General features: G+C 43.2%; 1 protein-coding gene across 3 annotated transcripts in view; it reads left to right on the top strand.

Moving 5' to 3' along the window:
• abtb1 (ankyrin repeat and BTB (POZ) domain containing 1) overlaps nt 1-13481 on the top strand; it is a 52601-nt gene that overhangs the window by 1295 nt on the left and 37825 nt on the right. Inside the window, exon 2 of one of the 3 annotated variants that reach the window (XM_078543121.1) lies at nt 10376-10515. The exons of the other annotated variants lie outside the window; for them this stretch is intronic. Coding sequence (XP_078399247.1) covers nt 10376-10515 — 140 coding nt within the window. The remainder of the gene's footprint in view (nt 1-10375; nt 10516-13481) is intronic. 3 annotated transcript variants of the gene reach the window in all.

The raw sequence follows: 13481 nt of genomic DNA, 5'->3' as shown, positions 1-13481 counted from the left end.
TGTCAGAAGGGAGAGAGGAAGGAAGGGGGTCGGAGGGGAGGGGAGGAGGAGGAGGGAATGGAGGGGAGTGGGAGAGGGAGGGACGGAGGGGTTGGAGGGGGAGGGAGGGAGAGGGGGAGAGGGGGAGGGGGAGGGAGGAGAGGATGGAGGGGGAGAGGAGGGATGAGGGGAGGAGGGAGGGAGGAGGAGGGAGGGAAGGGAGGGAGGAGGGGGTGGAGGGGGAGAGGGAGGAAGGAGGGGTGAAGGGGGGAGGGAGGGGAAGGAGGGGGTGGGGGGGAGAGAGGGAGGGAAGGGGATGGAGGGAGGGAGGAGAGTGAGGGAAGGAGGGGAGGGAGAGGGAAGGAGGGGAGGGGGAGAGGGGGAGGGGAAAGGAGGGAGGGAGAGGGGAGAAGGGAGGGGAGGGGAGGGAAGGAGGGAGGAGGGGAGGGGGTAGGGGGAGGGGGTGGGGAAAGGGGGTTGGAGGGGGAGAGGTGATGAGGTAAGGAGGGGATAGGTGGTGAGGGGAGGGGGAGTGGGATGTAGGGGAGAAGAAAGAGGGAGTGGGATGGGGGGAGGGGAAAGGGGAAGCGGCTGGCTGGTGGGGGAGTGAGAGGAGGGAAGGCCTCCTGTAGTGGTGGTGGAGGGTGACTGGGGGAGGGGGTTGGGAGAGGGTCGGGAGATGATTACATAACCTGATTTAATAATGTTGGTTGAAGGATAAATATTGAGCCAAGGCAAATATTGAGTGAGGTTCATGACCACATGTGCTGATTCCAAACTGAACTCTGCTGAAGAGCGATTATAGTTAAAAGGAAACTGCATTTTTAAATTAATGCGATTAATCATCTTCAGCTTAGTGTTATAGAAAGTACCGATACCATAATGAGGAAATGGAAGGAATATATGGATATGATTAAGATGCAACTTCTTATTGCAGAGGATTTTAACTGCACCTATTTCATATTGATGATGCTGTGCACAACCCACACATTTCAGAATATGTGCTAATTATCACAATTCTGTTTGTGGGATATTCTCTGCACAAAATAGGCTGTCACGTTTTGGATTTCCAGCATCCGCAGTAGCTTTTAGCTTTTTGTTTTTATGTCATGTTTCCTACTTCACAACAGCAACTCTGCTTCTAAAGTATATAATTGACTGTAAAACACCTAGATGTCCTGAGGTTGTGAAAGGCACTACAGAAATGCAAGTCTTTTTCTTTTGCATTTAAAAAAATGCCAATTGATCTTTACATTAGGGGGTTACATTATGCAGTTGCTTCCTTTTGACACTTTAAGTGTCAAGTATTAACGCAATTCATGGGGCGGTTAATAGCTCCCTCTTATGTGCACATCCTGGAACTCATTATTATCCTTTTTGATGATTCATCCTGTTTAAGGCTCTTTTTTTGTTTGCATTCCCAGTTTCTTCCCAACCCCTCAGTGGTACTGACTATGCTGGGATGTAGTTTCGCAGGTACCAGCAACCCTCCAGCACCTTGTTTAGTTAGTGTCAGCAAACTATTTGAGTTTGGGTGGTGTTGCAGCTGAAATTTGATTCCTATATTGCCTGACAATCTCACTCAATGCACATTCAGATATATTATAGAATGATACTACAGCTCAGGAGGTGGCCATTTGACCCGTTGTGTCTCTGCCAGCACCTTTAAAAGAGTTATCCAGTCGTTCCCATTCCCCTACTCTTTCCCCATTGCCCTGCAATTTTTTCCTGTAAATTTGCCACCAGATAGGAGCAGGAAATGTGGCTGAATCGTTTTACTGTCCCTTCCCTGAGGCCCATCATAGCACCTGAATGCTGTTTTCTGTTCCACTCTTTCTGGGATGATGGCACGTAACGGTAACTCCAGTTGCAGTGTTCTAGATACTTGCGTTTTTGGTGGGGGTGTGCCTGGCGTTGTGGTCATGTGGTTCTTAATGATGGGAAACCCTGAAGTTAGGAGTTCAGATCTGAACTCATTTTTCTGTTTCTAAAAATTCTTGTGAATTTCAGTGTTCTGAGTCAATCATTTCTCTGGTGGTGTTGTACCATGGGACTAAAATTTGGAACTGTCATTTTCCCCTCAAAAGTCAGAAAATGAACTTGGAACCCTTGCTTCTGCTCATCTAGGCTGACAGTCTTGTTATAATGTCTCTGGTGTTTTCCTTGCTGCGAGTCTTTGTGAAGGCATCCTGACTTGAGAAAGTTTGCATGCACCCGTGACCCCCGAGTGAAGGGCCTGTGGGAGCATAAGTACTGGTGGGGCTTCCCAAAACTAAACAAGTCAAAAGCCAGATGTAAGGACAGTCTGTCGTCCCTTTCTAGTAGGGCCGAGCAATGTGGGGAAAAAAGTCCTCTGGTTATGGAAACGGCCCAGAGATCAGATGAGCCTGTTATAGACCTGCAGATATAAACACCAGCTGCAGAGAGCTGCGACCTGTTAAATGTAAGGCAAGATGATCCTCTGGTTGGAGCCAATTACCTCATAACGGAAAGACTGTGGAGGGGAGAACAGGTTACCCCCTGCCTCTAGGAGCAGGAGAATCTAACTACACTAATGGGCTGAGAATTGTGGAAAATGCACACCTGAATTTCTAACGGTATTGCTTAAATTCACTGGTTATCAATGTGAACTAGGAAAATTATTTCGGGTGTGTTGTATCCAGTTTTGACTACTAGCAGTGTAAGGACAGTACAAATGACATGGGAGCAACTGATGTGACCACAGCTGCTTAGAAATGAAGATGATTTAAGGAAATCCATCCTCTTTTGGGGTGATGAGGTGAAAGGTTAAGGGTTGGATATGTTCCAAAATAATGAAGCAAATTGATAATGGGACAATAGGACAAAGAGGTATTTGCACTGAACAAATTTTTAATGAAAGGAAAGACTTGTATTTATGTTGCGCCATGACTTCAGGATGCCCCAGTGTGCTTCATGGCAAATAAAGTACTTTGAGTGTAGTCACTGTGCAACGATCCCAGCGGATGTTAATACTGGACAAGTCAGATCCCAGAGTGAAACCTGGCTTGATAGATCCTAACTTTTTGGTTTGAAACTGTGAAGGAACGTTACTGAACAAATTCACAGGAGTCTGCTGATGAACCTTTAACGCAAAGAATAAAACATGCAGTTAAACAAGAACAATGAACTATATTATACCAGACAAAAAGGTTGGAAAGATCTCAATACACACACAAGAAAATGATTCAGATATTCACTATCCATTCACCCCAGCTATATCGTTACAGGGGCACACACAAATTAGGAAAGATATAACAATTTTCCATATCTATCTTATACTCGGGGTAAGTATGCAATGCATGTGAATTAAGAGGTGAGCTGTGGTCAGACTAACCACACTGCAAAGTAAAAGACAGATGCAATCCAACAGAATCCATGGATTTCTCAGCAACTGTTAGAGGGAAATTAAAAATGCTAAAAGAGAATACAGTAAGAATTTACTGAAAAACCCTTAAAATCTCCAGGCAGACATGGCTGCTAAATATATTAAGAGTTGAAGATTACCAGATGAACATTGCACAGCCTTGAGAGTCAGACTGGAGACAAAAAGTATGACATAAGTTGGATGAGGTGCACTCCCCTCTCACATAGGGAAGGGGCAGATGGTTTTGGCTTAGATATGGGAAGACATACAATGGACAAAGATGAAACACAAACAGTCTTGAGTTGTGAAAACCAAGGTCTTTGCGCACGTGTTTTAATTTTGATTGGATAATATAATTATGTATACAGCCTTTAGAATAATTGGTTAGCAAAATCACATGTTTATGTACTCAATAGGATAGTGTTAGCATGGGACTGGTGTGTCGGTTACCGATTGGATGTATTCAAATGTACCCAAATGTATTATGATAAGAAAAAGTACAAAAAGTAATGAAATGTAATCAACCTGGGAGTTGGGTCTTCATTCTTAGGAATGATTGTGGCTCCCTTGTGTAAGCTTGAATAAAACCGGTAAAAGGAAGCCTGAGTCTCTGTGGTCGCTGTGTGATGAGGGATTGTAACAACTTCTCTTCAACTGGCCAATGTGGTTGTTGCAGGATTGGACGAAGTACCTTCTTCAGCAACCCATCCAAGTGCTTGTCATATTGTGAGCCCACAGGTCACACTGAGCCTCTGACTTTTCCATGAAGGATTCCAATCTCCACATTCGAAGAACTCGCCTCAGAATTCTCTCCAAACGTCGCTCCCGCTCAGCTGGCTTCAACAAGGTTTTCGGTCCCGCCTTCTGAGATTCCTATCCCTTGGATCTCCACGCTCTCCTCAAGCTCCACCTTCCAAACATGATTCAAGATTCTCGGCAATGCCAAGCAGAACACCACTGCTCCAAAGGGTACTTTTTACCCTATGGCCCATAGCACAGAGTCACCAACCTTTGGGTACTCTCTTGGACCTTCGGGGCTTCTCTCAAGACCATCTTGCTTCAAGTCTGCTCCTTGCAGCTTTCTCTTCAACTTAGAGACTATTTCTCTGCTCTTTTCTCTCAACTTTGCTTAACAGAATCTGTTTCTGTTCTTGTCCTTGCCTGGGACCCTCTTGTGGGACCTAATCCTGTCCTACTCCATGATTTAGGACCTTCTTCTTGGTTTGGGACTTTCTCCCTGTCCCCCTCCCTGTGTTCTGCTTCTTGGAACGCAATCTCTACAATGGTGCTGCACTTCAGGTCACCTGACCTGCAGTTTGACACCATCTCCTGACCGGCGCATGTGCAGAAAGCCCCAAGATTGTAAAAAGACACGAACTGTGCATGTGCTATCATGCGCACAAGTCCGGAGGCTTGCCGAGAACTGTATGATTCCCCAGACATCACCATCCCTGGGTATGCCCTATCCCACTAGCAGGCATGTCCAGCAGAGGTTGTATACAGTTGGGAGGGCGTTGCCTTGGGGGTTCTTGACATCAACTCTGGACCCCATGAAGTCTCATGGCATCAGTTCAAACATGGGCAAGGAAACCTCCTGCTGATTACCATGTACCGCCCCACCCTCAACTGATGAATCAGTGCTCCTCCATGTTGAACACCATTTGGAAGAAGCACTGAGGGTGGCAAGGGTGCAGAATGTACCCTGGGTGGGGGACTTCAATGTGCATCATCCCATGAGGCTCCACAAATATCACCATCCTCAATGATGGGGGAGCCTAGCATATCAGTGCAAAAGATAAGGATGAAGCATTTGCTACAATCTTCAGCCAGAAGTGCCGAGTGGATGATCCATCTTGGCCTCCTCCGGAGGTCCCCTGCATCACACATGCCATTCTTCAGCCAATTCGAATCACTCCATGTGATATCAAGAAATGGCTGAAGGCACTGGATACTGCAAAGGCTATGGTGCCTGATAACATTGCAGCAATAGTATTGAAGACTTGTGCTCCAGAACTTGCCGCGCCCCTAGTCAAGCTGTTCCAGTGCAGCTACAACACTGGCATCTACCCAGCTATATGGGAAATTGCCCAGGTATGTCCTGTACACACAAAGCAGGGCATATCCAACCCAGCCAATTACCACCCCATCAGTCTACTCTTGATCATCAGTAAAGTAATGGAAGGGGTCATCAACAGTGCTGTCAAGCAGCACTTGCTTAGCAGTAACCTGCCCACAGATTCCCGGTTTGGGTTCCGCCAGGGCCACTCAGCTTCTGACCTCATCACAGCCTTGGTTCAAACATGGACAAAAGAGCTGAATTCCCGAGGTGAGGTGAGAATTACTGCCCTTGACATCAAGGCTGCATTTGACTGAATGTGGCTTCAAGGAGCCCGAGCAAAACAGGAGTCAGTGGGAATCAGGGGAAAACTCTCTGCTGGTTGGAGTCATACCTAGCACAAAGGAAGATGGTTGTGGTTGTTGGAGGTCATCATCTGAATTCCAGGACATCAGGAGTTCCTCAGGGTAGTGACCTCAGCCCAACCATCTTCAGCTGTTTCATCAATGACCTTCCTTCCATCATAAGGTCAGAAGTGGGGATGTTCTGCTGATGATTGCACAATGTTCAGCACCATTTGTGACTCCTCAGACACTGAAGCAGTCCATGTCGAAATGCAGCAAGACCTGGACAATATCCAGGCTTGGGCTGACAAGTGGCAAGTAACGTTCACGTCACACAAGTGCCAGGCAATGACCATCTCCAGCAAGAGAGAATCTAGCCATCATCCCTTGATGTTCAGTGGCATTACCATCACTGAATCCCCCACTATCAACATCCTAGGGGTTACCATTGACCAGAAACTGAACTGGACTAGCCTTATAAATACTGTGACTACAAGAGCAGGTCAAGAATCCTGCGATGAGTAACTCCCCAAAGCCTGTCCACCATCTGCAAGGCACAAGTCAGGAGTGTGATGGAATGCTCTCTACTTGCCTGGATGAGTGCAGCTCCCACAATACTCAAGAAGCTTGACACCATCCAGGACAAAGCAGCCCGCTTGATTGGCACCACATCCACAAATATTCATTCTCTACACAGCAGTATCAGTAGTGTGTACCATCTACAAGATGCACTGCATGAATTCACCAAGACTCCTAAGACAGCACCTTCCAAACCCACGACCACTACCATATAGAAGCCCAAGGGCAGCAGACACATGGGAACACCACCACCTGGAAGTTCCCCTCCAAATCACTCACCATCCTGACTTGGAAATATATCGCCGTTCCTTCACTGTTGCTGAGTCAAAATCCTGGAACTCCCTTCCTAACAGCACTGTGAACATACCTACACCACATGGACTGCAGCAGTTCCAAGAAGGCAGCTCACCACCACCTTCTTGAGGGCAACAAGTGATGGGCAATAACTGCTGGCCCAGCCAGCAAAGTCCACATCTCCTAAATGAATGACACAAAAAAAATTGGGAACCAAGGTAAGCATCGGATTTCTTTACAACTGTTGTATTGTGGGAAATGTAGCAGCCAATTTACATACAGCAAATTCACAAATGTAGCAATGTGACAATGTCAAGGTCATTTGTTTTTCTATTGATGACGTTTGAAATAATCAATTCTCGGAACACCGGGAGAACTCTCCTCCTCAAATAGACCGAATGGACCTTTTAGATCCATCTGAGCGGGAAGGCAAGGCTTGGTTTAACCACTTGGCCAAAAGACTGCACTTCAGACAGTGCAGCGCTCCCTGAATACTGCATTGGGAATGTCAGCTTGGATTTTGTCCTCAAGCCCTTGGAGTGGGATTTCAACTCTCAACCTTCTGACATCTAGGCGAGAGTGGTTAACAGCTGCCAGTGCTGACACGCCATAGCATCGTAGAAGTCCACACTTGAATCTCTCCCCACCACACTGTGGATACATTACAGATCCTAACCACTTGCTGCCTTTTAAAAAGAAGTTTTCCTCATGCCGTCTCTGGTCCTTTTGCTAATCACTGATATTTTCTGATTTGCAACTGTTCCGCGAATGCGACTAGTTTCTCTCTATCTACTCTGCCCAGACCCCTCAATTTTGAATACTTCTGTCAACTTTCTCTTCTCGAAGGAGAGCATTCCCAGTTCCTCCAATATAAGAAAAAATAAAAATAAAAATACCTGGAAAAACTCAGCAGGTCTGGCAGCATCTGCGGAGAGGAACACATTTAACGTTTCGAGTCCGTATGACTCTCCAACAGAACTAAGTAAAAATAGAAACGAGGTGAAATATAAGCTGGTTTTAGGGGGGGGGTGGGGTGGTGGGACAGGTAGAACTGGATAGAGGGCCAGTGATAGATGGAAATAGCCAAAAGATGTCATAGACAAAAGGCCAAAGAGGTGTTGAAGGTGGTGATATTATCTAAGGAATGTGTTAATTAAGGGTAGAAAGCAGGACAAGCAAGGTACAGATAGCCCTAGTAGGGGTAGGGTGAAGGAATCGAAATAGGCTAAAAGGTAGAGATAAAACAATGGATGGAAATACATTTAAAAATAATGGAAATAGGTGGGAAAAGAAAAATCTATATAAATTATTGGAAAAAAAATGGGGGAATCGGAAAGGGGATGGGGATGGAGGAGAGAGTTCATGATCTAAAATTGTTGAACTCAATATTCAGTCCGGAAGGCTGTATAAACTGGATAGACTTCCAATACAATACATTACTGAAGTCTCTCATTCTTGGAACCATCCTGTCCCTCATCCTTGGATCCATCCTTGTAACATTTTCTGCATCTTCTGTAAAACCGTCACTCCTTCCTAAAATGTGTCCAGAACTGTGCACAAATTACTCCAGTTGTGGCCGAACCAGTGTTTTATAAAGGTTCACCATAATCTCCTTGCTTTTGTGCCCTATGCCTTTATCGATAAAGTCCAGGTCTCTGTATGTTTTATTAACTACTTTCTCAACCTATTCTGCCACCTTCACTGACTTATGCACATATACCCCAGGTCCCTCTGCTCCTGCACCCACTTCAGAATTGCACCCTTTATTTCATATTGCCTCTCCTCATTCTTCCTATCAAAATATATCACTTCGCACTCCTTTGCATTACATTTCATCTACCGCCTGCCCACATATTCCACCAGCTTGTTGATGTTCTCTTGATGTCTATCATTATCATCCTCTTAGTTCACAATACTTGCAAGTTCTGAAAATTTTGAAATTGTGCTTTGTACTCCCATGTCTCAGTCATTACTGTACATATCAAGAATAGTAGTGGTCCTGGTACTAAACCCTGGGGAACTGCCACTGTATATCTTTGTTAATCTGCAAAGATGGTGCAAAACAATAAACTACTAGCAATATTTACTAGTTTTACCTACTCTGATATACTTCTAATTCATTGGCATAGTATCAATGCTGGGACTACTGGAGTTTTTTCATAAAACTGAAGGAAAATTTAAAAATAGTTGTACTTGAATGCTCAGTTTATTCCTTATTTTTAAGCTATGTCCTTGAGTTTTGAAACCCTAACTGATCTGAACACCTTCTTGTAAATTTTGTGAATCTGCTTCATAATTGTGAAAATGTTGCAAAAGTTTCTCAAAATCACACTTTCAAATGACAAACTAATGCAACCTAATCTTTCTCAATATATGAGTGCTTATATGTCGCAATTGTTTATTTAGCATATCTGGCATTTTCAAATATGATATTCTTGAAAATGTTACCCAAGCAGAAGTTTGTGTCACAGTATACTTAAATCATTGAAGGTGACAGGACAGGATGAAGGAGTAGTTAGTAAAATAAACGGGACCCTGGGTTTTATAAATAGGGGCACAGAGTACACAAGCAAGGAAGTTATCATAAACCTGTATAAAACACTAGTTCAGCCTTAGGGTATTTCATTCAGTTCTGGGCACCACAGTGAGGGCATTAGAAGGAGTGCAGAAAAGATTCACGAGAAAGGTCCCAGGGATGAGGAACTTCAGTTATGTAGAAAGATTGGAGAAGTTGGGACTGTTTTTCTTGGAAAAGAGGAAGTGAGTGGAGATTTGATAGAGGCATTCAAAATCATGAGGGGTCTGGACAGAGTAGATTGGGAGAGACTGTCCCCGCTGGGAGAAGTGTTGAGAACCAGAGGACACAGATTTAAGGTGAATGACAAAAGAAGCAACGGTTACATGAAGAAGACTTTTTTTTATGTAGCAAGTGGTTAGAATCTGGAATGCACTGCCTGACAAAGTGGTAGTGGCAGATTCAGTCATGGCTTTCAAAAGAGAGTTGGATTGTTATTTGAAGAGGAAAAATATTGCAGGACTACAAGGAAAAGGAGGGGCTGTGGAACGAGATGAATTGCTGTTGCAGAGCGCCTGCTCAGACACGATGGGCCAAATGGCCGCCTCCTATGCTGTAACTGTTCTGTTCTATGATTCCTCCAGTCCGAGAAGCAACCATTCACCACTGCTCTCTGTTTCCTGTCACCAGCCAGTTTTGTATCCATGCTACCACTGTGTCTGTCTTCCCCTCAAGTTTGCTGGCAAGTCAATTATGTGACACTTTATCAAATACTTTTTGGAAGTCCATGTACCACATCAATTGCGTTAACCTCACCAAAAAACACAATCAAGTTAGTTAAGTATGGCTTGTCCTCAACAAGTCTTTGCTGACTCTCCTTAACTAATCCACACTTGTCCAAATGACTATCAATTTTGTCCTAGATTATTGTTTCTAAAAGCTTTCTCACTACTGAAGTTAAACACATCAACAGGTCAGTCAATTTAATCTTCCGCTCTGGTTTTTTAAAAAAAAGAAATGGTGAAACATTTGCAGTTCCCCTCTCTGGCACTAGCCCTGTATCTAGGGAGGATTGGAAGATTTCCATAATCCTCCAGTGCCTCTGCAATCTCCACCTTTTGCATTCTTTAGTATCCTCGGATGCATCCCAACCATCCGGCTGACTTATCAACTTTTAAGTACAACCAGCCTTTCTAATACCTCCTTTTTTTATCAATTTTTAGTTCATCCAGTATCCCAACTACTTCCTATTTCACTATGACTTTGACAGCAGCAGTGATGACACACCAAGGCACAGCTGGGCCATAGGTTCCGGAAATCTGTGGGACATAAATGTTGAAATAGAAATTACTGGACATCCAAGGTGGGTGAGAGCGGAAAGCTAGACCTTGTTATGACACAGCAGTTGGTAAGGGCTGAGTTGTTTAAGTCCCAGACAGAAACTTGAACAACTGTCATAGCCTATATTTCCAATTGGCATGTCTAAGATACAGCTCTGGATTCAAAAATAAAACCACCAAGCCTCCAGAGTTTTTTTTATATAAACAAATTAAACATTTATTAATTTAACAATACATTTAAACACATGCACATATCTACAAATAATAACTTCTAAACAAATCCCCAAATTAATCACTTCCAGATAAATCTTCACCAAAGCAACATTAACCCATAGACTTTAAACAGACACGAGGCACAAATAATTCAAAATGAGGTCCCTTGCAGTTTGGTTCCTTTGCAGACACAGTTATATGGCTTACAGGCTGCTTAGATCTTATATGCCCCTGACCTACACGCACAAACTCCTCTCGGATTATACCTAGCTTTCCCTTTGAATGTGAACTCTTGTGGTATCCCTAGGTCTTTGAACTTCTCCTTTTCTAACAATAAAACCCCTTTTGTAGCACCAATTTTATTAGTAATATAAATACATTGCTTGGTGTCTCCTAGCTAGGTGCAAGATTTTACTCCCTTCTTTTGAATGGTTTATTCACAAATGCAAATGTACTCTTTACCTTCTAGCCTTCCGTTTATCTAATTAACATCTCAAACTACTATACATCAAAGCACCCAGACTGGCTGGCTTTAATCCAGTTAAGCCACGCACAGACCCTACTACAAGTCCAAATTAAAAATAATTTCCAATAACATTATACACATTAATATCGCTTCATGACAGTCAACCTTCAGAAGCGATGAAAAATTACACCCAAAATGTTAACTTGGCTTTCTCCTTTCATATGTACCCAACCTGACACATGTTTCCAGTTTGATTTGGCTGGTAGCATTGCTCTCTGACTCAATATTTTAGGCTCTTGTATCCATCAGGACTTGAGCAGAGAATCCCAGATGACAGTCCAGTGCAGCACCAAAGGATACTGCATTGCACGGGGTGCTGTATATTAAAATGCAGCATTAAGGAGTGTGTTTGTTCCGAGGGTTCAGATATAGGTTAAAAGTCCCATGACTCAATTCAGTGATGAACAGAGGGTTCTCCTCGTGTCCTGGCCAATGGGCATCATCAAAACAGATTAACTCATCATTTTTATCATTGCTATATTTGGAAAGCTGTAGATTTGTGGTAGACACTTTCAAAATAACTGATTGTATGTGAAACACATTATAGTGTTACTAAGATTAATTAGGCTTCAATTGTAGCATCTGTGCAAAACATTCTCATTTTGCGGCGATGTACAGGCTTAGAGTAAGTATGGTCGTGGCTGCTGATCAGACTCTGGAACAAAGTGGAAATTCATTCTGGATTCAGACCAACACTGGCTCTGGATTTATAATATAGCTTTAGCATTGGTGACAAGTGCAAACTCTTTATGCTGCCTCTGTAATTGCAGGATAAATAATGACACAATTTATAAAAGCGATTTTTATTTTTCCTTCTCTGCTTCTATTTCAGATTTCATGGTCTTTATTGTGTCTCTTACAAAATGCTGTCAGTTGATGGGTTAGAAAGAAGCAATTCCTATTGCAACATATAGTGGGATGAGTGGATGGAGTAACTGTGCAGGAAACATGAAGAATAGCCACCCAAATCTTAAGTCAGAATCCTGATGGAGTGAATTTATAGATCAGTTGACTTTTTCTTGTTTTTATGTTTTATCACTAGAATTTTAGTGAAGTGCATTCAATGGCAATGTGAGATTTTGTCTAAAGCATAATCAATGGCTATGTGAAACTCTCATACCATGAAGCAGATACAGCAATAGGCAATCTTTTTGTGCCCCATCAAACGTGTGTTGTTACCTCCAAAGAAACATCTTAAGCTGCATAGAGTCTACATTAATGGAGTCTGTAATTAAGGATAGAGTGACTGATCACCTTAAATTTTCAGCTGATTAGAGAGACCCTGCATGGATTTGTAAAGAGGAGATCTTGTCTGACAAATCTGATGGAATTTTTTGAAGAAGTGACTAAGATCTAAGGGTATTACAATATTTATATGGATTTTCAGAAGGCATTTGATGCAGTCCCTCATTTGAGATGGTTAGCTAAAGTTAAAGCCCATGGAATTGAAGGCAATTATTGACCAGGTTTTGGTCAATAATTGACCCAATTATTGACTAGGAAATTGTCTGAGCAGCAGGAAGTAGGGATAACAGGCAGGGACTCTAATTGATGGTGTAACTAGTGGTGTCGCACAAGGATCTGCGTTGGTGCCTCAGCTATTCACAATATTTATTCATGACTTAGATGATAGGATAAATAGACATATCTGAGTTTGCCGATGACACAAAGGTAGATGGGATTGCAGATAGTTCAGGTAGAAGCGTAAAATTATAGAGATGTTAATTGCTTAAGTACATGGGCAAAACTGTTGCAAATGGATTTCAAGGTAGGCAAATGTTTAGTCGTCCTCTTTGGCCTTAAAAAGTATGGAACAGTGTACTTTCTAAATGGGAAAAGCCAATAACTGTAGAAGTCCAAAGAGAATTTAGGGGGTGTCGAGTACAAAGCCCATTCGAATGTCATGGACAGGTACAGAAAATAATCAAAAAGGCTAATGGAATGCTGGCCTTTATATCTAGGGGGTCAGAATACAAGAGGGTAAAAGTCATTGTTCAGCTAAACAGAGCCCAGTTAGACTACACCTGGAGTTATTGTGAACAGTTCTGGACACCTCACCTTAGGAAGAATATATTAACTTTGGAGGGAGTTCAGTGTCATGGACTGTCAGTTTGAGCCTAGGGAAGAGGATCAGTGTGAAGGTGTAAAGATTGTTGGTGTAGAGTTGGAGAAAGTGAGTAGTTTCAAGTACCTGGGGTCAGTGGTAGCACAAGATGGAAGTATGACAATGAAACAACGGATTATCTCTGG

This window comes from Cetorhinus maximus, chromosome 6 (genome assembly GCF_964194155.1).
Source record: "Cetorhinus maximus chromosome 6, sCetMax3.hap1.1, whole genome shotgun sequence".
Lineage (NCBI taxonomy): Eukaryota > Metazoa > Chordata > Chondrichthyes > Lamniformes > Cetorhinidae > Cetorhinus > Cetorhinus maximus.
This window is presented reverse-complemented; position numbering and strand designations above follow the sequence as displayed.